General features: G+C 40.6%; 1 protein-coding gene across 1 annotated transcript; it reads right to left on the bottom strand.

Annotated features, from left to right (window-relative positions):
* Positions 1 to 2368: 2368 nt before the first annotated feature.
* On the bottom strand, positions 2369 to 27473 carry REDIC1 (regulator of DNA class I crossover intermediates 1). The gene is made up of 13 exons (XM_074952428.1): positions 27451 to 27473; positions 22008 to 22047; positions 19662 to 19800; positions 18681 to 18813; positions 16620 to 16686; positions 13776 to 13979; positions 12452 to 12585; positions 8748 to 9268; positions 8404 to 8476; positions 7617 to 7677; positions 4514 to 4580; positions 3401 to 3483; positions 2369 to 2977 (listed from the first exon to the last, which is right to left on the bottom strand). Exons 1-13 carry the CDS (start codon positions 27471 to 27473, stop codon positions 2369 to 2371), a joined length of 2154 nt encoding a protein of 717 aa, XP_074808529.1.

The raw sequence follows: 27473 nt of genomic DNA, 5'->3' as shown, positions 1-27473 counted from the left end.
TGTATCCTTGGTCTGTGCAGAGCTTGCTTCTGATGATGAGGCTGTGGAGCTTGTTTGAAGGCCAAAAGAGGGGGCTTGGAAAACAATTATTTCAGGATGCAGTCCCTTTCAAGTATGTATTGTAATTGTTTGATGATAGCCCATCTGAGTTCTAGTGTGAGGTGATAGGTGACAATGTTGGGTGTCTGATTAGTAGGGGTTTTTTCACCCTGTATTAAAGCAGATTCTCCCAGTGTATTCAGGTGGCATATTCCATGATGCAATCTACTTCTCTGGTGGAGCATCCTTGTTTAGTGAAGGTGGTTTTAAATGTGTATCCCCTACCTAAACTCCCTCATACATTTCTACCACAACTTTAAACAACCATCACCCAGCCATCACTCTCTCTAGAACACTCCCACACCAGCATCAACTTCCTGGACACCATGATCAGCTTCAATATGGAACCAGACAGAGGACTGTATACAAGAAACCCATGGACCCCCACACTTAGATTCTTCAGACACACCAAGATATCTGTTATCTACAGGTACTCTGATACCATATAATTGACTCTGAAAAGAAAGTCGAGGATACAGAGACTTAAAACCTCAACACTTAAAACCTCTTTCATGTGACATAGTCTGCACAAGTTTTGCAGGGGTGTGTGCAGCGTAATTATGTCCCTGTTACAACACAACACCTTACAGACTACTAGCCCATAGTTGTGATACGGTATATCACATTTTTACTAAATATTGTCAGGAACTGTAGGGACAGTATTTCAGACAATATGTTAAGACTGTGCTTTTAGCAAATCATAAATATGATTCAGCTAATTATACCTCCCTCTGAGGAAGATCATCATTGTAATTTCAGGTAAGAAAATTACAAGGAAGCTTGTGTTCTTTGAAGTCCCACTGAGATAATGTGAATGAAGAAAATCTGTTTGTCTGGCCCCAGGAATCAGGCTCTGTTCTGGCTGAATACCGGCCCCATATTTCAGAAGTCTGGCTGTACAAACCCCATCCCACACAAGATTTGTGAATGTGAAAAGGCCAATACCCTAAATTTTGGTGCTCTCAAAGTGCTGAAAGATCCAATGAAATTTCTGACAAGCACTCTTTTAGAAACATCCTAGCCCTAAACCCGCACATTCCTGAGAACTGTCAACCTCCTTTTAAAAATAGCTCTATGTAAGTGTCCCTTAGCTCCAAAAATAAAATGATGTAGAAAATGCAACCTATAGCTTAGCCATGGGCCTGGGGATAAATAACGTTCTGCTTACAATGGAAAGGGATTTTAGCAGTGTGGGATTGCCCACATCCCTTCAGCCAGGAATCCTTTCTAGTCAAAACATGGTAAGAGGAGAAACTGACCTCATAGGGGTAGACTTAGTGAATCTTGCAACAGGGGTCACCAACAGGAGAAGCCACAGCATATTACCCTTATAAAGAAAACCCACAGGACTGTTCACAGAACAATTGCTAATGCATCTTTTGACTAAACTCATTTCTCAACAAATGTGATCACTCCAAGAAGTCAGGAGCATAAAGCTTGAAAGCAAATGGAGACAACTCTAGAGGTGGCCTTTTCTGAACAAGATTGAGCTATACTGATGGGAGATGTGCACTTCTACTGTTGGTCATGTAGGTAAATAGAGGATTTCAGTTGTAGTCTGCCCGGTCCCTTTCACAAGAACTACATTTTAAAGTGTGTATTTGGTGGTGGGGAAGGGGAGGGGAAATAAATGTAAACAGTGTTATAGGAAATACAACTCTTTATTTTTCAAGATTTATGGATTAACACAAATACTGAACTAAATAAGAAAAGGTTAGAACTCAGCATTTTAATCAGCAGGCAAACTACAAAAAGATGAATCTGTATTTGCAATCAGAGCATAAACATTACTGCTCATTTTAATATGTTGTAGTAATTTTAATTTATTCTATGTGCATAGATATGAATTTTCTGTTTTGGGTTTTTTTTTAACTAAAAATCATACAAATTGCATATATATGTGTGTGTGTGTTAAAATGGGTGTATAACCATGTATATGTTTTTGTGCACCAAGTGCCCTATCCAATGCCCTTGGAAGTCAACTGGAGTATTTACATTGACTTCAATAAGAACAGGATCCATCCCAAACCACAAAATATTATAACTGTATTGTGGAAGTGTATCTAATGAATAAGGGCTATTTTCAATAAGCTACTATAAAATATTGAGAGTACATTAATAATAATTTGTAAAAGAATATCTTGTCCAACAACTAAAACCAAATGTACCAAATAAAAGGAAATAATGTACTGTGGAATTAATAAAATCCCCTAAGAGTACAGGGCTCTTTGATGTACCCACAATATATTTAATAGGTTCTCCTTTGTATTCAGTTGTTCTCTTCTCTCTTTTTCATTATGTTAATGTAGTTCAGTACATCTACAGTCATCTTGTCAGGCAAAGTCAGATACCCAGTTTCAGGAGGAAATTCTGCAATAATTGTTGCACTGTCTGTTCCTGAAGACTGAAATGCCTCATCTGCTGTAATTTCCTGCCCTCCAGTGGTATCTGCTTTACTAACATTAGTTAGTAGTTCAGCACTGTGGACAGAGGAAAGATGATTTCTACAGCAACATGCTTGTATTATATCACACTGTATGGCAGCATTTAATTTTTCTACCCTTACAGGGGGGCTCTCAGTTTGTGACCAAGCATCACATCTTTCTCTCAGATTAATATTCTTCCTTTTAAATATGTGTGGTGAGTTGTGCTGAGGCTGGTCTTTATTTTCCTCCTCTGTTGCTTGTAAACTGGGCTCTATCTGTTTAGGAGTGTTGGCTTCTTTCATAGCAACACCAGTGCAGGGAGGGAAAAGCAAACTCTCTGAGCCAAAGCTATGTTGTGGTCCTTTGTTTGTTGAAGCTGCAATTGGATTGGCACTGTTTACTTGAAAGGAGCTGTCAGAAAGACACTTTTCAGCTAGGTAGTCCTCTTCAGACTGTACAAATAGATTTGTATGAATGCAGTTGTACATAAATCCAATAAGTTGCTACCACAACTACAGTAAGTAAAGTGAAAAGGCCAGACCTATGATCTTCTTCTTCACGAACAGTTATGCAATATAAGGAACTGAGTGGAACTGTATTGCATTAGATATTATCAAAATTCCCTATGGTCCAATATCACTTACAGATAATGTAAATGACTGCTTGCCTATGCTATTTTAAAGCTTAAAGTGGATTCTTTTTTATATTTCTCACAAGTGATTTTTGCTTGTATAAAAAAAAGCTAATAACTAAGGTAATACAGCAAGTTCATCTGCATGTGCTTTGGCATGAGATAGCATGGTGAAGAGCTTGTACAAATAAAAAGCATAATAATAATAATAAAAATATAAGATAGATAAAATTGTATTGCTTACCATCTCGGAACTAGTACAGAAACAACTGTCTGTTTGCTTTGGAGAGTAACCGGGGGACTGACTGCTCAGTGATGATTCAATGTCTACAAAATGAGGTTAGACTGAGAAAAATTAGGTACAAACAAACAAACCAACCAACCTCTCATATACTGTATGCACACCACCTTAAAATAACACTGACCCAATTTATAAATAATTTTAAGACACTATTTATAGTAGTAAGGGTTAGCTAGTTCGTTGTGCAGTACATTATAAAGTGCCTATTCTCCTCTCAGAATAGGCGCTGTCTCCTGGTAGAATCCATGGGAATTATATTCATGCTCTAAAGCCTAAATTGTGTTATTAAAATGCAGCCCTGTGTTGGGCACAGTGTGGCGCTGTACTGTCAGAGGCAAGCTCCATAGGGAGTGTGGCAGCTGCTTTACCTCATTGGGTATCTTGTGCCCCAGGAGGTGGGGATGTTTCTGGAAACCACAGAGACTTGATCTGTGCCCTGCTGCTACAGAGGGACAGGTGGGGGTGCAGACTCCTATCACTACAATGCCCCTGTGGAGTTGCAGCACAGTCTGGCACTAAGAGTATAAAGCGTCTAGTAAGAGACTACGGTTGAACTTCCAGGGCAGGGACTAATTCATGTCAAAATATTTTACAAAATATTTTCAAGCTAATCATGGTCCAAAGGAATGAGAAAGGAAGCAAATGAAAAAGCTATATCTGGAACCATCACCTTATACTATCAAATGCTGAACATTCATAGGCTTATGCTGTTGTGTTCTTAGCAGCATTGCTAAACTGTCTGTTTTTTTACCATTACCACTGTTCGCAGAATTGGCTTTTTATGTTTTTGGAGATGCCAACAGTAGCAGAAATGAGACAATGAAAAAAATAACAGAGGATTAATAACTAGGGAGATGCTAACTTTAATCTTTTTAGATAAAAGCAATTAAAAGTATTTCAGTTATGCACTAATGTTCCAATTTCTTCATTCACTGTTGGGTGCATCAGACATATTTGTAGCTCACAAAACAGGATGCAGTCACTTTTACTTGACTTTAGATGTAGCTGTATCAGTTTTACATGGAGAAAATCTACTTTAGAACTATGTATACTGACCCTTTTCCATCTTTCCAAGCTTTGAACGGACTTCAAAATCACACTGTTCCTCCTTTGCTGTCAGAACCTTTTTTAAAAAAGTGAAGTTAACACATTTTTCAGTCCAACAGTCATACTTTTCTTCCTTGTATTCCTTTATATAGAATCTCTTTTTCCTGTATCCCATTGGATGAGGATACTAGAAATCTCCACGATGGTTCTGCCATGCATCTAGCCTGACCTACCAATGTGTCCCAGCCTTCCCTCATAAGAGCATAATAGCAGCCACATGGCAATTATCTAGTTCTCTTGGGGTTAATATTCCTCCACTTTATAACTTAACACTTCATTCACTGGATTAAGAAATATCAATTAGTTGCCAGACCATTTATTCTAGTCAGCACAGGTAGTGCTGCTACTAGTTAAGGCTTCCTGACACTTTCTATTGGAAACCTCGATTTTCAGTTGATTATAACTTGGCCACACTTCAGCCTTTTGGGCTGAAAACTTCCAGCCTCAGGCTGAATTTTTCTGGAAAATGTAAGCTAAAGTGTTTTGGCTATTGCCAAGATGAGAGGGAAAAAAAAAAAAAACAACCACCATGGTTTGCCCATGTTAAAAAATAGGCTTACATCCATTTCATTGAGAAGCTCTTGTGTCTATGCTTTGGAGCAGGGACATTTGGCATGTTTCTTGCCTTTTTCTTTTTGGCGAGTATATCTGAGGAAAGGATGCTGCCTTCCATGTCATAGGGTCCACTTTATCCCTATTAACTGATGGTGGGCCTCACCTAGTCACATGGCTGTAATGTTAGAGGAGTCTGCATGGCCAGCTTTTAAAGTAGGGTGACCATATTTCCCTATGCTGAATATAGGACACCTGGTAAAATTGTTCAAATTCAAGTGAGTTCAAATGCAATCAATCAATCAGAACTATGCAGTACCCCCCCTCAAAAAAACCCATGCTATAAAAACTCCAGGGCCCAGCAGGGGAAGGGGGGGCTTTGGGGGCTGGGCTGGCGCAGTGCCTCGGGCATAGGCATAGTACGACTTCTATTTTGGGGGCAGGGGCCAGTGGGGCTCAAGCCAGCTCCATATGGTGGGTCCAGGGAGGGAGTGCCACCTCCACCCCCGATTCACCTCAGCAGCCCACCCAGCCTGTCTTGGTTGTGGCGGGGGGGAAAGGCGCAACCCACAACTGTAACCCAAAAGGTGGGGAGTTCAGCTCAAAAAGTTTGAAAACAGCTCAGGGTGCAGGCAGGGGGTAGCTCAGGGTGAAGGGAAGGGGTAACTAGGGACTGTGTGCGGGCAGGGGGCTAGCACAGGGAAGGGGTGGCTAGAGGCTGTGTGGCAGGAGGGCTCCCCTATGGTCCCTGTTCCCTGAGGGCTCTGCCGGCCATGGCGCCAGGTCCCCCACCCCTGCAGCTCTTACCAGCTGCATGAAAAAAAAGGGGCTGGGAGCTAAGGAGTAGCTTCTACCCCTGCACCAGCAGGAGAGGAGGGAACACCACGGCTGCCTACTCCATGACACTCTGTGCGGCTCCTTGCCTCCGAACTGGCCAGGGGGCAGGGAGAGAAGGAGGCGTGCCATTAAAATAGGGTGACCATCCATCCCGTTTTTAACAGGTCAGTCCTGTATTTAAGCCCTCTTGCAGGTGTCCCACCTTTAAAAACAAAAAAACAAAAACAGGTAAGTTGTCTGGTATTTTCTGCTCCCCCGCTGGTCAGTCAGTACAGCCCCAGCTGCCTCTTGTTTGCAGCAGGCGGGTGAGTGTGGGGAGGTGGTGGCCGGTCAGTGAGGGCAGGTGGTGGCCTCAGGCTGGGTGGAGAGGCAACATCAGGTAGAAGGAGAGGCAGCCCTGGGGGAGGGAGGATGGGGTAGGGGTGTGTGTGACCCCTCCCCATGTGAAATCTAAAGCAGGAGTTCTCAAGGGGGGGGGCCGCAAGCCCTTTCAGGGGGGTCACTGGGCGCCAATGCTGAAACCCAGAGCTTGAGCTCCAGTTCCCCCTGCGGGGCTGAAACCCCGATTCCCCCCCCCAACCCTCCCCTGGGGCTGAAGCCCCAATCCCTGGCACCCGTCCTCCCCCTGTTGAAGCCAGGAGCTGTGGTTGCTGAATGTCTGAGCCCTGGTGACCCCCACGGGGCTGAAGGCAGGAGCTGTGGGGGGTGTAAAGCTTCCCCCTGGACTGCCTTGCACTTGCACAGCAGTTTGGGAGGGGCAACATTCCTGATGCCCCCCAACTCTGCCCATGGGCTCAGGAGCTTCTGCCCCACAGGGAGCATCAGGAATCCGGGATTCAGCCCCGCGGCTCCTGCCTTTAGCCCCACGGTGGTTGCCAGGGCTCAGGCATTCAGCACCCGCAGCTCCCGGCTTCAGCGAGGGGAGGGATACCAGGGATCGGGGCTTCAGCCCCAACCCCTCCACCCCCGGGGCTTCAGCCCCATGGAGGGTGCCAGGGATCGGGGTTTCAGCCCCGCAGGGGGCACTGGGGCTCAAGCTACTCCTGTGGTGAGCCAGCTCCCCTATCTTCTGACACTACAGCGGCTCCTGTTGGGCAAAAAAGTGTAATTGCAGCACCTCCCCAGCAGAATCTGTTATTTTGCTCGGGGGGGGGGGGGAGAATCTGAAGGAGACATGAATTTTGTGCTTATTTTTGTTAAAAAGTGGGGAGCCATGGCCCCCTGGCTGCCCTGGTTCTGGCGCTGAGAGGTATCAGGGGCCAGGAACCCCTTTCCCATAGAGTTGCTGTATCCTTGCATCATATTTTGGATCAAGTGGTGAATGTTAAGAGCTCCATGTAAAGAACACAGAGGAAGCCACTGAAGTGCACACGTACTATGGGGCCTACAAAACCGATGAACAATTCTATGTATTTTTGAATGCCATCTACTGGCCCCTTATCTATATAGCTATTTACATATGCACAGCTATAGAGCATTCTCATATCAGGAAATGGTATGTGGCAACCTCTCTCACAGTACCCACCCCAAACAATAGCTGCCTGCTGCTTTCTGGAGCTGCAGCAAAGAATCTGATCCAAAGTGTCTGGCACCAACATCTTGTAGTACATAGCACAAAAGTACATTTGTCTCCTTAAGCAAAAGCTAAGTAAAACTGTTTTACCTCTTCAAATCCAAAGACTTGTGAGCACTCACAAGTGAATTGTTCAAGAGGAGCATTGTCACTAAGGAATAAAACCAAAATAAGGTCCTAAGGCAAGAGATTCATGCTATGGTTTTCAGCATCTATTTACACCTCAAATGAAAAATATTACTAATAAACTTATGGTCCACTTTGATTATTTTCATAAACCATAGCAATACTGCTATTTGTAAGCTCATTGTCACTGCTCTCTAAATTACAAAATGCATCCCGCTATTACAATTTGTTAAAGATATAATACAAAGAACTTGATTTTATAAACATTATTTCTGTGGAACAGTATGCTGTTAAAGATTACTGAAGACAACGCCACTTTGTAAAATGAAAAAAAGACAGCTCCAGAGGAAAGACTGTAACATTGGGTACTTGAGCAACCTTGAGGTAACTGATGGGTCTGCTCAATAATGCCAATAATGGCTGTTTGTCACACTGTCTATTTAACTTATTATTTTAAAGCACTTTGCATTAACTTGAGTATGAAAGGCACAATCTAAATACTCATTTTATATAGAAGAGGATGGTGCATGTTCAGAAATATCTTGTATATTAAATATTTGCAGACTTATGAGCTGCAAAGCTAATAATCTTAAAGAAATTTTCATGTTCTTATACTCAGTGGGTGAAACTGTGGACCCACTGAAGTCAATTGGAGTTTTGCCATTGACTGCTGTAGAGCTAGGATTTCGCCCATCAAGTCTATCATATACAGATATCACATTTTAATTTAACAATTGCTTATGAAACTTACTTATTAATTGTTGAATAATTCCACATGTTTTCCTCTAAGCTAATCTTGTGATTGTGGTGATTTGTAAATGCTCCTTAAAACACAAAAATTAAACCTTGAATTTAAAATACAATTTTGAATTAAAACAAATGATTCCATCACAGTTTTGATCAGAAATTACTATTAAATGATATATTAGCTCATAAGATGATTACCATTATATAATTCTACCTGAAACAAAAATACTACAGTGCCTAGTTTCATAACATCTTTCTCACTATGACATACAAATCCTGTGGCTCACTAAAACAATGCCAAAAAGATGGAAGCATAGTACGTTACTTCCTTGCATCACTGATACTTACCTGTTCTTTCAGATTTTGAAGGATTTTCTTGGTTTTCAGAAGATATAATGTAATCATGTCCATCAGGATATTCTTTCAAGTGGCTTTTATTAGGCTGTTTATTTTCTTTATGGCTTTCACTTGAAATATTCTTACTTTTAAAGAAAGTCTGCTCTGGAACAGTGAAAATCCCTTTAAGGCATCTGTCTACAGTATACCTTTCAGTACATTCAGTCATGTTATAAATTTCTCTATTATAAGGGCTACATCTGTAGGATATTTCATTCATATCATCTGGATCTGTAAATAACTGGCGGATACGACCTTGGTTAACAAAAGGACCACAATATTCCATGGAAGGAATATCATGAATCAGCGGTCTCTCATCTTCAGACAGTGCTAGACCATTTTCATCATGAGTGTCGTTTGCTGCTGTTTCTTTCACAATACCAAATAATGGCTCTTTTTTTCTGTTGTTGCTTCCAGAATCTTTACCGGTAATTAAAGCTGGAGTATTACCAACAGAATTTATATATTCTGGACTTTGAGGGGAAAAAAAATAAAAGAGAAAAAGCCTGCTCAGTACAAAAGTAAGCAAAACACTAAATGCTTAAACATTAAATTACCAATTTTAAGTTAAGAATCTCAAAAAACCTTTACTCTTTATGCTCTCCATACTTCTATCAAGAATGCAAGTTCTTTTAATGGATAAATCCTCCTGTATTATAGGTGTGGTTTTATAGTAAGGCAAAAAACATAGAACCTAGACCTGCAGCTTTAAAGAGAATTAGAATTCGGTTTCACACCACTTCTGGACATAACTGCAGACCTGAGATATATCCTCTTGCACAAAGAGCTGTGAATAACCAAATCACCCACTGTATGTCACTGCTGCTCCACTCAGCTGAATTAGACCCTGGACTGTGCAAAACATCCAAATGCAAGACAATCTTCTTTAGGGTTTTTAGAAGGTGGTTTGTTCTTGTAGGGTACAATTCCCCTCTATACAAAAGGCCCATGCAAAGTCTCTGTACCACTTAAGTCACTGTTCTTAAGTGGTCAATAGGCCTTGTGCAAGCTCTCTGGACAGAGGGGAATTCCATTTGTATCTAGTGGCTGTGATTTACATTTGACACAGAATTTTTTAATAAAGTAGTAATGGGACCAAACATACATTTTCTTTTGCCCATAGTACAGCCTCAGCATACAGTAGGGGTGACATTAATGACCACTATAATTAAGGCTGCATAAATATTTCCATTCTAAGCTCACTTGAACCTTAATGAAATTTTCACCTTTCAAACTAAAACTTTCCAGCTTTGGATCCTGCCTGCAGGATAATTTTTCAGTGAGTCTAAGTAAATAAGTTTAACTATTTAAGTGCATAAGTCTTTTTTCCTGAACACCACACAACTTAAATGTCTGGAAAAATTCCTCACTGGAGAGACGTGCGTTGGTGTGTTCTGGTGAAAAGTGTTTTTGATTTTGACTAAGTGAAGAGCCTTTGGGAAAAAATCATGCATATAGCACATGTTTGTGCACAATAAGAAAGGATGCATCATGTGCAGCATAGTTTTTGAACAGAAATACAGAGGTATCTTAGTACAAACCCACATTAAGGGTCTGAGAACTGACAAAAGCAAGGGACTGTAAATTAATGGCAGATATTTCATCCTTGAGTCCGGTCACCAATGCAGGGCACAACTGCATGACTGTCGGAAAAAGAGAAATGCCACAGTGTTGCATACCATGATAAAAGTTTTGGAGTGTCTGTTAGGAAATACTAGAAATTGAACAAAGACCCAAAATGATCCTAAGGTGAAAGCAGTGTCCTCTGCTTATGTAAAAACTGGCAAACATTTAAGTTTTAAGAGACTAAATACATGAGGAGGGAAAACGTTATCTGCAGAAACCTACGGACATATCTCTGTAAGAACATAACAGAACTGAAGCAACACAGAATGCAGGGGCTCTGCTCTTATGCTTCTGCCCTCCTCCCAGCTACTGTTTGCTATCCTCAGCTTCTTTTAACTACCTCCTATTCAGCTGATTTACCTTCCCTGAAGCTCCTAATTCATCTCCTCTCACTTCATTTTCCCACAACTTTTGTCCTGTCTCCTGGTCTCTCTTTTCTTCAAGTGGTATCAGTAAAACCATGCTGTTTCTGAAATGGCTTTCAGTAGTGTTGACCAAAGCTAACCTGTGAGCATTATAACACCGCCAAGTGACACTATTTAATGCTAAATAAAAGTAAGTGCTCATCTATGACCCAGTCTACTACTATTTAGAGTCATAGCCATCTGGCATTTGTACATTACATCCAAGTTTTTGGTTACTGCTTAATAAATAAATGCAAATACTCTAAATAGTTATTTTAAATAAAACTCCGATAATGCACCGTTTTCACTGTACCTTACAAACCATGAAAAACACATTCCCTACCTTGAACAGCTGGCAGTCAAAGGCAAGATAAGATGTGGGACAACAGTTCAGATAAGAGGTTGTAGGGATTATAGATTAAGAGAATCCAGTATGGAGGAGGGAAGATATGAAGGAGTGAGAGAAGCATTTCTTCAGCAAAGAGGAGGAAAGTGTTCCAAGCTTAAAGCACAATCCTTGAGTGGGAGAAGGAGACAACTGGGGAACAGTAAGAAGAGAGGATTGAAAAGAGTGCACAAGTGAAGGGGCATGAGGAAATGAAAGCGGAAATGTAGGCAAGGCAAGATTATGTAGGGCTTTGAATCTGATGCAATGAGGGCCAGGAAGTAAATGAAGGGATTCAAGGGTGGGCATGATGTGGTCCGAGTGAGAGAACAGGAAGAGGACTTCAATCATCTGCATTTTAGATAGCTGGGGAAAAGGTGGGAGAGGTGAGAAACAAAGATAAAGTTAAATTTATGGTGATCAAGTTATTGGTCAGTCCAGTGTTCCTGTAGCTAGTGCTGCCTGCCACGAAGTGAGAAATCTACAGTCCCTTTCTTGTAGAGGCAAGCAAATAGACTGGGTGTACTTGAGAAGAGCTCCCATTATTGTGCTTCTCCGATCACTCTAATCAGTGTTGGAACATGATGATGGATTCCAAAAGGCATTCTGTCTTGCCCTCCTCAGTCAGGTGGCGGACCAGGGACTTGTGAGCAAGTGATGCAATAAACTGGGCAGAAAAGTAGACTCCTTAGGAGCCCAAGAGACATGCAGAGAACCCCGGAACAAAACTTGAAATAAGATATTTATTATAAACTGCGTATGGCCCTAAGCAGTCAGTCAATAGGTAAAGTTTCTCTCTTATCGGCACATTTTTCAAAATATATTTATTTCATGTTTCTATTTCTCCTTTGTGAAAAGGGAATGATTTCATGAAAAAAATTAAATTCTTAATTAAAAAAGAAACCAGAAGAATTATTTAACCAACAGGAGGAAAGTGCATGCTTTTGTTTGTTCTGCAAATTACATGTGTAATGGAGGAATTCAGTGACACTACTGAATAATGTAGTGAGAAAACGAACAATTGAATCTAGGATATTGAACTAAAATAACATTTTGATGTATTTCAGCAATTTGTAAGTAATCTGGTACTTTTGTCATTTACTTTTCATTCCAACTTAATTTTCAAAGGGCATTGAAGTACAATAAAAAATAATAATCAGATGAGTCTTGAAAGTCCTTTCTTATTTTTTAAATGTGACTCTTTTTTTTTTAAAAAACAAACAAACAAAATCTCTGCCTACCTATTCAATTTCCTAAACAATGTTCCCAATGGCCCTGCTGTATTGGACTTGCTGAAAATGCATTGCCTGTTTTGGGATTTTGAAACCCAAGGGTCTTGAGAGAGAATATTTCCCGACTGAGAAAATGGTAGAAACTGCCAAAATATTAAATACAGAGAATAGTTAAATTTTAATATTTAAAAGGACATTTCACATTTATATATACTATATTAACTATTGTGATTCTTTTGAATTTTGTACAATAAAATTCAACAAGACAATATCCCTTCTATCTCTGTGGGGAAAAACAAGATTTTATTCTAATACAATTGAAAAAAATGGAATAATGCTATTTATTTCCATAAATTCATTATGGAGGAAAACATTCATAGTACTGCTCTATGTAACAGGCCAAATCCCGCTTACCTTATTCACGTAAGTGTCTCAATTGACTTCAGTGCAGGTCGTATTTTAAATACTGGCTGTCAGCCAGCTTGCAAACAGAAGGCCTTCAAATGTCCATCTAGCATCCAATGCCATCAGAACTACAAAGTTCTGACTTCCTGAACTTGCATTAAGATGCCATCACTAATAGAATTTAAAGGGTTTACATATGTGTGAAAAAATTATTTTCTAAAAAAATAAAAATATTTTAGCAGGAAAAAACCCTCATAATTGCTATTGTATTTTTTCCACATGATTTTTCATATTTAAAACAAAATAAAACTTCAAAATAGAATAAACAACTGTCATTAATTGCCTTAAAATGGTATATCAAAATACTGATTTCAGTTAAAAGGTATCCTCTGGAGCAGGCGTTCTCAAACTTTTTCAGAACATTGACAACATCTTAATAGAGAGATTGTGTAAGGGGATGTTGTGTGATCACAAATTAGATTCCCACATAAGCAAGTACAGAGTAATATTAGGAAAATATTTCATACATTTTAGCTGTCTTTATTTCAATGCAGGAGTGGGAAACAGGAGAGTCAGCACCATATTACCAGCCAGCTCTCCACAGAGCACTTGCCGGCATCTGTGTGTAGTCCATAGAGCTTGCTTAGCCTTTACACTATTGTTATGTATTCATGAGTATGTTATGTTATTCACGCGGTTCGCCGTGCCACTTCCCGCAGCCCCCATTGGCCTGCAACGGCGAACCGCAGCCAGTGGGAGCCGCGATTGGCTGAACCAGCGGACGCGGCAGGTAAACAAACTGGCCCGGCCCACCAGGGGCTTTCCCTGAACAAGTGGCATCCCAAGTTTGGGAAACACTGCGCTAGACCTATCCCAAAAGAAAAAAATTCATTGAATACAATTGCTCTGAAGTGACAACATATCAAACCTGTTTGATCTGCTTCTCCTCTTTGTAGGCCACTTCCCAAGGGCTGCATGCTAGGTTCGTTCTGAAATCTTGTTCTGTAGATTGTTTGTAATTAGAAGACCAGGAAACTGAAGAGGATGCTGGATAGGAATTACAGTCTGCTGCTAGATTGTGCAGATGTTCAAGACTAGAGTCTGTGCAAGTTGATTCCATAACTTGTGATAACTTAAGTAAAGCACAACAGACATTTTATTTATCTAAAAATATTTTGGTTTAACATTACACTTTCAGTAAAATTCTTTATTTTACAGAATACATTACACATGTACCTACTACAAGAAAAACGTAAACCTATTTGACCTATCCAGATATAAACTTTCACGAAGAAAAAAAAAATTCTGCCAATGCCATTTCAGCAGTGCACTTAGGCACATGCATAAAGTTAGGCGTGTGCTTAAGTGCTATGATGAATGGAGATGGACTTAAACATGTACTAAAGTGCTTTGCTGAGTTGAGGCTTAAATTAACAAAATATATTCTATTTTACTGTAGCCTGGAGAGCTGTCCTGTGGGAGGGAGGGTGCTATGTTGGCCCAAGCCAGTCAGCATATAAAGGAGATTTGGAGGCAGACTGGGTGAAGTGCTATGGGATCTGCAACTACACAGATCCTGGTTGCCCTTACACTCAGCATAAGGAACACATAGTGGCAAGGTCTTCTGTTCAAACGAATGGACAATGCCTTTGCATTGCAATCCTATGGCTTGCCAATAGGCTGGAGAATATGAATCTTCAGACCCACCCTCTCTGCTTAGTACTTTGTACAAATCCCACTTTCAAGTTTTGCGGGGGATGGAAAAATGTCACTCAATGCAATTATTTATTTTTAATATTTTTTAGCCCAGTGCCTCCATTTTTGGATGCAAACAAGCATGCAGGTGCAAATGCTGGTGCACACTTTTCAAACCAGCCTGACACTTGTATGTGCACAGTGTTAGCAAGTCTTTGCATATATAAAGAGCAGGCACAGGCCCAGATGACAATTTGCCCCCAATGAGTTCTGGGCATTCTATACCAACCTAAAATAATGGCCTCTTTCTCTCCAACCAGTATGAGGGATAAAACTGTAGTGGAAGACTTTTACTAAAGTAATATCTAGGAAATTAATTTATTGCAAGCTGTGATCTTTGTAAAATATATTTTCATAGCCAAACACCTAACCTAGACTAAGTAATTCTCCTTTGCTCAGACAAAGAATTTAATCGTACAAATAGGTTTATCTTTCTTACTTTGTCTAAAAATCTTGGCCCAATTGCATGACTTTAGGAACAATGGATCAAATTCTCCACCAGCATAACTGCACTGGAATCAGTGGATTATGCCAGTAGAGAACTTTGCTTAATTGCTAGGTCTAGAAGAGATTTTATCTCTTTATTCATAGAAGAATTGGTGTTTAGTAGCTGCATCTGAGCAGCTGATAGTTTTTATGAAAGGCATCCTTTGAATAAAGTTATTAGAAGTGTAACATTTACACAGATCTAATACTTCAATATTTGCATTCTAAGGCCTTACACTCACACTACCAAAGCAAAAATGATGATGGAGCTTTGTTGTGACACACTGGGGACAACATGGTTCGGTTAGCCTAGACAGAAACAAAGGGCCTAATTGTGTGGAGCACAAGTCCGTATGGTCTCACCTATAGGCCCGATTCACTTAATGAATTCTGGTTAGTGCAAGATGACACAACCCAGGCTCTCAGCTGTTGACAGTCTGAGGAGTGCAGTGTCATGAATTGCCAGCAATCCCTGTTACACCAAGGAGCCTGGGAGTGGGCCAGCAGAGCTGCAAAAGTGGGGTGAGGTAGCGCTAGGCCTTCTGGAGAAGTGCTGATTCAGCTTCTTTCATGGGCATCTTCTAGCAGGGAGCCTCCTGTGGAGGCCCAGCTGGATAATAAAGCTATCCTTCCACCTCCTACTCATCTGCACCCACCAGTACAGGGGGTTGTAAGTTGATAAACCATCTAAACCATCCTTCAGTCCATCTAAAAGAATGCAAACAAACCATGCTTTAACTATGTGTGAGATAATAGCTTCCCCGTGGTCCCACATCTTTTTGGCAAATGCATTTAAAGACTGTACAGATTTGTTTATGATAGCTTATGACATCTACCCTAAATTCAATATAGTTTTGGAAATGCTTGTAATGGATTTTTCCAGGGACAAATTCTCTTCTCAGTTATACCCCTACAACACCATCAAGTTGAACAGGTGTAGTGGAAGCAGAATTTGTTTCAAAGTGTTTTAGGAGAAAGAGCTGAGGACCAGATTTGATTTGTATAACCCTGCCCTTTCCCTATTTATCTTCTATTGTCAAGTTGCCTCCCATCCCCTGGGCTCTGCCAGTGCTCCCAGCTTTGTCTGCCAATTTCTCAACTTCTTACAATGACCTCTGTGTCTTCTTCCACGTGACCTGCTGTGTGTGGTACACTCCTCTGAATTCATCCTCACAGCCCATATCCTGTCCACATTTAAAGATTCATTTCTGCCATGTTGCTCACGGTGAATCAAACTGACTTTATGTACATTTTACATAGTTTGCCTTTTGTTGTTCCCATTCCCTTTCCCCTAACCTCTGTGTACTTGTTTGTCCTTACTGTAAACTCTTTAGAGCAGAGACTGTTCTTGAGTGTTTTGAAACCACCTAGAATAATTTGGAAGATAATTGTAATGATGCAGCATAGCCTTAAAGAGGAAAGCTCCACTTCACACCAAAATCTGTGAGATTAGGCATTGTTTTAAAACACAATTTAAGGGTCATTTGTTTACAAAACTGATGTCAAGTTATAAAATGTATATTTAACTTACCTGAGGTTGGTATTTCATCTTCTCTGCGAGATGCTTTCTTCTGTTCTCTAATACTTGTTCTTGTATCCTTGTAACAAAGTATAAGAAAAACCTATGATATTTGGAGTTCTTGGCCAACATTTTCAAAAGAGACTCATGATTTTGGGTACCTAACTTGAAAGATCTTAAAAGGGCTTGATTTTCAAAGAGTCCTGAGCAACCACCATGGTCCATCTGAAAATCTGGCTCCTTTAAGATGTCTCAAGTTGGGCACCGAAAGATTGAAGATTCAAAATAATGTTTGAATACAGTGGCCTGCTCCTTAGATACAGCTACTGCATGCAGGATCTTACATGAGTAAAGAAATGAGTGAAATGAGTGAAAATCTAGGGCCTCACCTACAACTTTTTGTTTGTTCAAAATACATTTCCGAACTCCTTTATATTGGTAAAGTTGTTTATGACCCATCTAATTGGAACTTAAAGCACTGCTGTGAAACTATTGCAACCCTAAAATATTGTATTTATTTTCCTACTCATAATTGACGTTTCCTCAGAAGATCTTTTCAAGACAGGACTGTCTGGGTAACAAGACCGCTACAAGCGCAGGCAACACAGATACCTCCTCATGAAAGCAGATCCCCCGCTTCAGTCCAGAACAGTCCTAGGCTCCCAATCACCCACTATCCTCCAACTGCCTTCTCCCCATGGGATCAGTCATAAGCGGTGGGGAGATGACATCCTTATCTCTAAATTTCTATCTGGTGCTGGTGAGCACCTGGCCCAATGTCTGGAAGAGACTGAGGCATGGAAGCGATCTAGCTGGCTAGAACTCAATCTGGATAAGGCTGAGATGATGGTGGAAGGCTGGGGAAAGCAACAAGAACATATAGTGAGAATTGTATCTGTCTCTCTGTGGAGGGTGCATATCTGCCAGTTCATAGATTCTGAGATTTTAAAGCCAGAGGGACCATTAGATCATCTAATCTGACATCCTGTATAACACTTCTCTGCACCCTCTCTAATTTTTCAAAATCCCCTTTAAAATGTGGACACCGGAACTGAATGTTGTATTCCAGTATCAGTCTCACCTCCCTACTCCTATTTACTACTCTCCTGTTTATACATCCAAGGATTGCATTAGTGCTTTTTGCCCCATCATCACACTGGGAGCTTATGTTCAGCTGTTTGTCTCTATGACGTCTACATCCTTTTCAGAGTCACTGTTTCCAGGATACAGTCCCCTATTATGTAAGTATGGCCTATATTTATTTGAGGTGTTGCTAGATTTCCAGCTGCTGTTAAACAATCACATAGCAACAGTGTTTTCCATCTTGCTCCAGCTAAGAGATTGCAATAATTTCTTCTGGATGCACACCTTGCTACTGTGATCCCTGTCTTTGTTAGCTCAACATTAGACTATGCAGTGTGTTCCATATCGGGCCATATCTTAAGTGAAACCAGAAGCTGCTGCAGAATCCACTTTTTGAGTGTATCTTGCTGAGAGCACATGACACAAGTGCCCTAGGATCTGCAAAGGCTGTCTGTAGATTGCAGGTAGAATTTCAGGTGTTTGTTTTGACTGAAATGGCTTAGCATCTACTACCTACTTGAGAAACTGCTTCTCTCCCAGAGTTATAGTGCCACACCACCAATCAGCAGAAGTATTTGATCTCAGTTAAAAAAAAAAAGAGAGAGGGGTCTGTTGGCAGTGTGTTCTGTGTGAGGGGTCCTCAGCCGTGGGACCCGGTCCTTCCCTTTGGTCTGAAATAGCACAACTTCTTTGACCAGGGGACCGTGCAGCATGCTCTAGCCATTTAGCCAGGCTTTGGGGAGGGAGGAGCATAATAAGGGCTGTTAGTGTGGATTGAGCATCTATAGGGCTGGCTTGGGGGGGGGGGTATTGTGGAAGTTGCTGGTTTTACTCTTGTTCTGATTGTATTTTTCAATTTTGTGATGGTGCCTGGATTGGCACTTTTTGATTTATAAAATATATATTCTAAAGGAAGAAATGGCATCATGGAGCTCTTATCTTTGCTGAACTTCATTAATGTTTGACCAGTGTCCATAATTATTCAAGTACCTGTTCTGGATGTCATCTAGGGCTATTTTAGATGATGTGCATTGTGGTGACATGGGAAATTCTATATTCTGTCTCCTTGTAGGAGTTTTTAACCCTCTGTTCAGATCCACATGGACTGGTTTTCTCACTCTGTCTGTAATGAAAGTGTTCAGAGTGTTAGTACCTATGTCCCAGAGAGATTTGAGATATCTGAATTTTAATAAGAACGCAGAACCCACCCTTCACTCTACATAATCAATATAAAATACATACGTTTTGCTTTATTCGCCATTACAGCTATCTGAACTGCTTATTATTAACTCTATTTTATAGTCTATTAGAATATACACTTCTTTTATCCACCAGATTTTGGGCACTGCAAGGCTCTATTACACTTCTCATTTAGTTCCTGAGGGCTAAGGTGTTCCCACAGCCCATGAAAAAACTTGAAACGCAAGGCCTCTACAGTTTTATTCATACAAAAATGCAATACAGTACAACAGTTAAGGTTCATAAGGTAGATGGAGACATTATTGAGGAGATCAGTGTAGGAAGAGTGTGAAAGAAGTGGATTTTGAGGAGGGATTTGAAGGAAGTACTTGATGTAGGGGTGGTGATAGGCTATTCCAGAGTGATAGTATGTTCCATGAAAGAAGTCATGAAAGTGGAAGTAGTGTATGAATGGAGTGTTTAAGAAAAGAAGGTCACAAGGAACAAAAAAAAGGGATGTATGATGCTACTTAGCCACGTGCAGAGCTGAGCACAGCCTTGAAGGTGAAATTATGCTGCTAGCCAAGATTATTAGGTTCCTCTTTTGTCCTCTGACTTTTTTGTGTGGTTGCTGTTTCACTTTCAGTTAGATTTTGATTAAAGATCAATTGAATTATTGACACTACAAGCTATAATCTTACAAGGGAGTACAGAAGAGTTGAGGCAATAGCAGTTATAGGTTACAGTAAATGGGTCTTCCAATTGTAAAGTCTATTACTATATTATACTCACCAGCAGTGTCTTTCTTGGTGGATATCTGGTTAACAACATACAGGTTGAGGAGATCTAAACTGACTGTTGAACTTTTAGGGGGTGATGATACTCCTAGCAGCTTCATCTTTGATCTAAGCTTTTTCTTTTCAAAGAATTCCTATAATTTTCAAAAGACAGAACAATAAACCACTTGATAGATACTACAGAGCAACGCAGAAGTATATGTGGTACATATTCATGATTTACCTGCATAATTGCCTTTAATATCAATAAAATCACATGGCTGAATCGCTATACACACAAATCTAGCATTTAAATTCACTTTCAATTCTTTAAAAAAAGATTTCTTGTACAAATATTATTTGAATTGCTTTTTGAAAACTAAATGAATGATGGTGCTTCTGATGGGAAAATTCAGTCTCTGAAATTTCACTGTTTCCACCTTCACCTACCTATTAACAATTTAAAACTTTGTATAACTTTTTTTTTTAAGTGGTCAGACTCCCTGGAAGAAAAACAACTTCTATTTTTCAATAATTTGAAGAGCTGAGACTTTGTATGCACATTATAAACCAGCAAGAAAATCAACAAGGATTATATACACATGGCCATCCACAAAGATGCAAAGAGCTTATCATTCTCTTAGATAGCCTTCCTTGGCACAGAATATACAGTCCTATGAAAAAAAGAAAAAAAACTCCCATAGCTGCCCTCATGTGGCGAGAGTCTAAAGCAGATCTGGTTAACACTTCTAAAATCTATGGATTATGTAAACAATTCAGTTTAACCCTTGAATTCTGTTCATAGCAATGCAGGGAACAAGCTTCGTGAAGGAGAACAGATTATTAATAATCATCCTGAGATCATCAGTATCAAATGCAGCAAATAATACTGAATGAGTAAATAAGAACAATGGTAACTTGTTCGTTTTAGCCACCACAAGGACATCAAAGACTCCAGGCTGTGCCAAGTTACAAAATGCTGCAATGCTTTTCATGGGAATATAATTTTGTACTAGACTAGTAACCACCCCCATGTGATATTTGACAGATTTCAGATATGACTTTTTGGTAAATATTTTCCAGGATAAGCAATTGTATAATAATCTTTCAAGTTATTATGATATTGGTCTTTGCAAAACATATATATACTTCAGATAAAGCTATTTCCAATTAGGAAGACAAGGGGCCAAATTCAACCCTGGCATAAGTGAACACAATTCCTACTGTCCACCTCTTTTAATCCTTTCATTTCCCTCAGCGTTCTTAACACTGCTTCATAATCTTTATCTCTTTCCCTCTCACCATACAAGAATTTTCTGAATGCCTCTACCCTCAAAATCCCACACTTGTCCCTTATCAGCACATATCCAGATATGGTCCCATATACCTTCTTCCCATTACCTTCACACTTATTAAATGCACTGTTTACAGTTATTGTGTCACATTCCTCTCCAACAGCTCCTGGACCCCCTCCAGCCAACTTCTACCATCTCTACCATGCTGGAGCACATTACATACTTGTAATGTTATTTATTAGCCCAATTAGTCCTTAATGATCTGCCCCATATCACTTGTGTATCCAAGGGATTAGGAAAGTGTTTGTGGGGGGACAAGGGGACCCCAGAGGGTCATCCCACTGGTGGGAGTCTGCTTCTGGGACTGGCTACATCCTACAAGCCTGCTTTTCCTCCTCCTTTATGGCTTGGTGAGAGGTGCCACTTGGAGTCTAGTCTCCATGATCTATTCTGTGTCCAGAGTGGGTGCAGGCCCCTTACCTGGGCTTCCTAACCTTGCCTCACTGCTCCTAGCTCCTACCAAGAAGGAAGAAAGTCTGTTCTTATTATAGTTACACGCACCCTCCCTCACTGATTTCTTGCCTATTGTGTGACATTTCCTCTGCTTATATCAGGACAGAATTTGATCCACTCAGTGCACTTTGGAAGCCAGAAAAAAGTACTTAAACATTCTTATGTTTAACCCCAGAAAGAATGCCATCTATCTGTAATTAGCTATTAGTTGAAATGACCAAGTATTTGAGGACTGTGAATCTGTAAGCCATTCCTGCAGTCATATCTGTATAACGGGCATATGTTTGTAATGGGTAAGAAATTACTAAACTTTGCAGGACTTTTATGCATAGAAATACACACACAAATAACAATTAAAAATCAAGAATTCAGCTTGAAGCTCTCCTAGACAAAATATATTTGCCCTGAAAAATTACTCTGAAGGTATGCACACTAGTCTAATCCCATAGCACTGTACCTCCCTTCAACTGCTTTGAAAAATTATCTGCATGTGAAATTCATGTGAAACCTTTTTTAGTTGTGTAAAATCATTATAAATAGCTATAACAATTTACCTTTTGCTTTCTCCTTTCCTGTTTAAGTATGATTCTGCTCCTGAAAGGTGGCAAATAGCTAATTAGTTCTTCAAAAAGGGATTATTATTTATTTGCAGAGTGTAATTTAAAGTTGAGACATGAGGAGGCAGGACTGCAATTCTTAGTAACACTACTGGGAGCTAAATGCATAAACCCTCGTCTCTGAGGATGAGACAGAGGGCCAGTCCTCAGCTGGTGTGAGACAACATAGCTCTAGTCAATTTGAGCTCTGTCTGGGGATCTGTCTCAGGATCTAGCACATTGTCTCTAAATCAGGGCTACTAAACACACTGTGTGCCTAAAAGTCCAAGCTTTTAAGTGACTAATGAGCTATGTAATTATCTATTTTTAAATCCTTAGAATAATACAAGAAATTTTTGACAATTTATTCCTTCAGTTTTTCAACAGCCTTTTTTCTGCTTTTTATGCCATGGCTCAACAGTCGTACAGATGCTATAAGAGCAAGGAAAAACAAAAGCTAATGTGTATAGCTCAAGTTCCCTCTCATTCTAGGCTTCCAAGATTATAACCCACATTTTGAATTGAAACCAAAAGTAAAGGTGGTAGCCATTACAGATTTTATGGGAATCATAGCATCCTGCATCACGCAGATGCCAGGTGATTACATTCAGTGCTATCTGGAACTTCTAGGTGAATTTCAAGGTTAGCCTTATGCAGAGCATATATATTTATTTACTTGAAAGTTTTAAAAGTGTTGGGGTTTTTTGACTTTTAAAGTCCTCTAATGGTTTGGCTCCATCCACTTGTGATACTGTAATACAGTGTCCACCCTCACACAAGGTGAGCAGGTTAAATCAGGTCAATTGCCTTGATAGGCTGCCCCTGAGGGAGAGCCAGGGCTTTAAAGGCTGATTGATGATTGAGCCCAGCTGGGCAGGGGTAGAAAGTTTGTATAAAGCCAGCAAGCTGCAGTCAGAAGATTGCTGTAGAAGAAGTAGCCTGTAGTCATTTCCTGGGAGGGAGAGGGAACAATGATGATGGCAGAATTAAGTAGTCACTCCCTTGGAGGAGGGAATTTGGGTTAATCAACCCAAAGAGGATGGGAGGGCAGAGAATTAGAAAGGAGTCCAGGGAAATAAAAACAGGGTCTCGGAGCAAGCAGATTATAGTTGTACATAGGGTCTCTGATTAGGAACCCAGAGTAGTAGGGGAACCTGGGCTTACCCATCAGCTGCTGGGAAAGGGGTACAAGACCTGGCCTTGGGTGGGGCGTGGATGAAGACAGTTGATCCAGTAGCACTTTGATAGCCTGGAAGGGCTGTACAGTTTCCTGTCTGGACAGCAAAGTCACAATATGTAGAGTCCCAAAGACGGAGTGGGGGCCTAGTGAGAATGAGAAGACAGAAGGGGGTGTCAGTCCAGGATCAAGTTAATCACTGGAGTAGTCAGGAGGAGATGCTGCCCTAGCGGTGACTGGACCTGTGACAGGGGCCTTCTGTTTCTTGTTTTAACATGGTAGCTGACACCACCTGAGGTACTTGAGCAACCAATCCCTTCCTGATATAAATGGAGGCAGGTGCTGCTAGAAGAGCATCTTGGCGAGGAGATGATTTCCCTCTCTGGTTCCCCATAGTCTTAATTTCAGGACACAGTACAAAACCAACCAATTTTCTCAACATTGCTGTGAGGAAAATTGATATTTTGTCTGGAGGGCTAAGTGGTAATTATGGGACAGGAATTTAGGTGAGGGATGATTTCAGGATGACCAGCTGATGATTGAGGGGCCTCAGTATGCTCAAGTAGGAAATGTTTATGGGAATAGGAAGGTGAAGTATGGAGGTCTCTCCTTTGCAAGTACCAGGTGGGGATGGGATGTCTCCATGGAACTGTACATTTTAATGTTGGATAAGCACTTTATAAATATATATTGTATGTAGTTGCAGTAGGGGGGGCCCTAGTCAAAGGCAATTTTTCTGCTGCCTAAGGATACCACTGAAATCCTGACATGCAATTAATAGCAGTAGTGGGTACCGTAATAATACACAAGGGATATACATTTTGCAAAATGAATGTTATCCTCCTAGATATTTTGTGATATGTACAGGATAGTGCTCCCAAGCATTTAGGCCAATGTTTATGTCAAGCTGAAATTTCCCCCACATACTTAGCGCTGAACAACTTGAATCTTACAAAAAGGCTTCCTTATGCATTTGGAATTACTTTAGTTTGATTCTCCATATATGGTTAGGATGATTACAAAATTGTTTAGCAAGGCTAACCTCAAAAGCCTGGTGAAATCCTTTGAATTTTAAGTTTTTGAATTGATGGTGGAGTGCTTTTTATATTTAAAAAAAAAATTTTTTTTTAAACATTTGTTATAAAAAGCTTAGTAAACCTGCTGGTGGTGACTTTACTGTTTTCCATACAGCTCAGTAGTTTCACATCTGCCTCCCCAGAACTTGATATAAAAATAGATAGGATAATAGAAAATACACACCGCCAACTTTCAAATTTTTATGTTGAAAGAGAATGAACAATCTTGTCACTAAAACCATTACTGGGAGCAAAAGGCACTGAAGGTTTCCTTGCTAATTAAACTTTGGTCTACTGATTGTAGGCATTTTATTTTCAAAGTTCTCTAATGTTCAGAAGATGAGCTTGTCTCCTTTTAATTTCTCATAATTGAGACACGTACATTTGGCTTATATGATGGGGAAGATCTTGAATTTGATTAGAAATGTAGCAGATATGAATAAAAGGTTATAGTCAATTCAGACTACGAAGATTGCAGAATACAAAGTTTGAAACTGTTTCCAAATTGCAAGAAAATGAGAACAACAAAATGTGTTGATAATTGATTAACATGATTCTATTACAGCTAGGATTTTAAAAATATAAAACATCAAAGTTAAAATGACCCAGAAACTAAAATCAGAAATGTAAAGTTACAAAAGCTCTCTAAATTTCATTTAAATTTTAAAAGAAGTCTGAAGGTTTACAACATGTCTTGGACCATCAAATCTCTGAGTGAGACAATTAGGCCTTGCCCACGCTGACCATTTTAGGGAAACTGCATACCATTGCTCTAGTACCACTGCAGCTCCACCAGCGCTCCCAGTGAAAGGAGCTCTAGCGTAGAGTGGCTGCCAGCATCATGTCTTTCATATTTGCTAAAAGGATGGTGGGGAAATTTCTCTCACTCAGTTTTTACTCTTCATCCTTCCAAAATATCGTATGATTAATCATGTTTATTATAGCAGTTCCTAGAGAATGGGGTCCCCATGTGCTAGGCACTGTACAAATAGAGTACAAGACTCTTTGCCCCAAAGAGGCTATAATTTAAATATACAAGACAGACATGGGGTAGAACACACAGACAGTGAACAACGTGATGGCAGCAAATGTCATGTTCCATTTTTTCTGTGTGTGGGGGGGGAGGGGGTACTTAAGTGCTATGATAATACTAATTAATAATAAGAGGGGATAAGCCAAATAGGAAGGGCAGGGGTGAAGATGGTCAAGTGTGCAGTGAAGCTCAAGTGAAGAGTGAGGGGGAGGGTTGGGGGCAAACAGCCAATGAACACTGAGCAAAGAAGGTCCAGTCAAAACTGTATATGACTTAAAATTTATGGCATAATTAGGGGTAAAAGAATCAGTTGTCTATAATTAAACTAAACCTATTCTAGTGACCAAAGTCCCCGTCCTGCAATGGGGCTTGATGTGGGCAGAGCCTGTCCCTGTGCACAGAATCCAGGTTCAGACCTAAATGGTTTTTAAAAATTGGCTAAATTGCCAGGTTCAGAAAAAAAATTTCTTCAACTGTTTTCTTGTTTGGATAAAAAACAATCTTCTGAAGTGAGAAAACTTTGTCTCCTTCTGATAGGGAAACTGAGAGTAATAAATAAGTCTAGGGTTTTTAAAAGTGCCTAAGGGGGTTTGTTAGTCTCTAAGGTGCCACAAGTACTCCTTTTCTTTTTAAGGGGGTTTAGGCTTTCTTGAAAATTCTACCCTAAAGCTACAATGGTGTGGTAGATAACTTTCTAAAGCATAATTGGAATTTGAAGGAAAGGAAGCCCATTCAAAGATGGGTTTCAGAGTGGTAGCTGTGTTAGTCTATATCAGCAAAAAGAACAAGGAGTACTTGTGGCACCTTAGAGACTAACAAATTTGCTTTACCTTTATCTTCTTTCTGAGGAGGACCTAAGCTAAAAGAGAGAGAAGAATAATTTACTAATTATTGATTTGAGATTTAGAGATTCTGCTTTGTAGCAGTCTGAATTAGTAGATCAGTGTTCAGAGAAAGCACAATAATGCTAAATTCCTATCAGAACTGAAGATAGCTTGACAAAATACACTGAAGAGATTAATCCTGCACAAGTGGAAGAAAGGACTAGAAGACCTAATAAATATTTTTCACCCCTAATTCCTTTTCTAAAAAGATCAATTATTTTCTGTGAATTAGTAGTGCATGCATCTTTGCTGTACAAATGTTAAACATGCCATACTACTAAAAACTTTAGACAAGTAATAATAGACTGAAACTAACTTAAAATTTTGTATAGAAGCCCCATGTACTGATAGTATCATGATGCTGCTGAACAAAATGTAAAAAAAAAAATACCCATTCCAGTTAACAACTTACACATTTCATTCATACAGGTGTAGTAAATGCAGGTCAGATGACACTGCAGTAACACTTTCTGTTACGGCCCCTTCACCCAGCCCCACTCTGTCCAGTCCTGGAGGAGTGGGAGAAGGTCACGTCACATATAGCCCTGCACTGCCCAAACAAAAAGTAGGGATGGAAGTATGTGCAGAGAAGCCCTTTCTGAATGTCCCACCTTACCCAGTCCTGGGAAGAGACTCCTGTGCACTGCACAAATAAGGGGGGTCTGTGGGGGAGGCCGAGGAAGGGAGGCCCTTTCAAACAGTCCGACTGTGTCAGCTCCAAAGTGGGGAGGACCATAGTGCACAGCCCCATGCTACCCAATCTGGATGGGAGTGGGGGAAGAGTGCATAGGCCCCATTGTGCACAGCCCCATGCTGTCGTGTGTGTGTGAGTGAGTGAAGTGTGTAGGCCCCATTGTGCACAGCCCTCTGCTGTCAGTCTGGGCTGGGGAAGTGTGTAGGCCCTAGCACATACAGCCCCCTGCTGCCATGTATGTGTCTGTGTGTGAAGCATGTAGGCCCCATTGTGCACAGCCCCGTGCTGCCGATCTGGGCTGGGGAAGTGTGTAGGCCCCATCGCACACAGCCCCACGCTGCCCTGTGTGTGTGTGAAAGAAGCGTGTAGGCCCCATTGTGCACAGCTCCAGGCTGCCCAGTCTGGGAGTGGGGGAAGTGTGTAGGCCGCATTGCGCACAGCTCCAGGCTGTGCGCTCAGGGGTGGGGGTTGAAGCCTCACACTGTCTAGGGGCCTGGTTGTACCTTAACAGTGAGGCCCTGGATGAGCTTCACTCACCGGGAGCCACCAACCCAGTTCAT

Source organism: Natator depressus, chromosome 1 (genome assembly GCF_965152275.1).
Source record: "Natator depressus isolate rNatDep1 chromosome 1, rNatDep2.hap1, whole genome shotgun sequence".
NCBI classification, from domain to species: Eukaryota; Metazoa; Chordata; order Testudines; family Cheloniidae; genus Natator; species Natator depressus.
The sequence above is the reverse complement of the archived record's forward strand: the minus strand, read 5'-3'. Positions and strand labels throughout refer to the sequence as shown.

Coding starts and splice junctions, on each gene's coding strand:
- REDIC1 (XM_074952428.1), bottom strand. CDS start 27,473: ATGAACTGGGTTGGTGGCTCCCG. Junction 18,814..19,661: donor CACCAAGAAAGACACTGCTG/GTGAGTATAATA, acceptor CTTTCATTACAG/ACAGAGTGAGAAAACCAGTC. Junction 12,586..13,775: donor AGGAGAAGCAGATCAAACAG/GTTTGATATGTT, acceptor ATATTTTGGCAG/TTTCTACCATTTTCTCAGTC.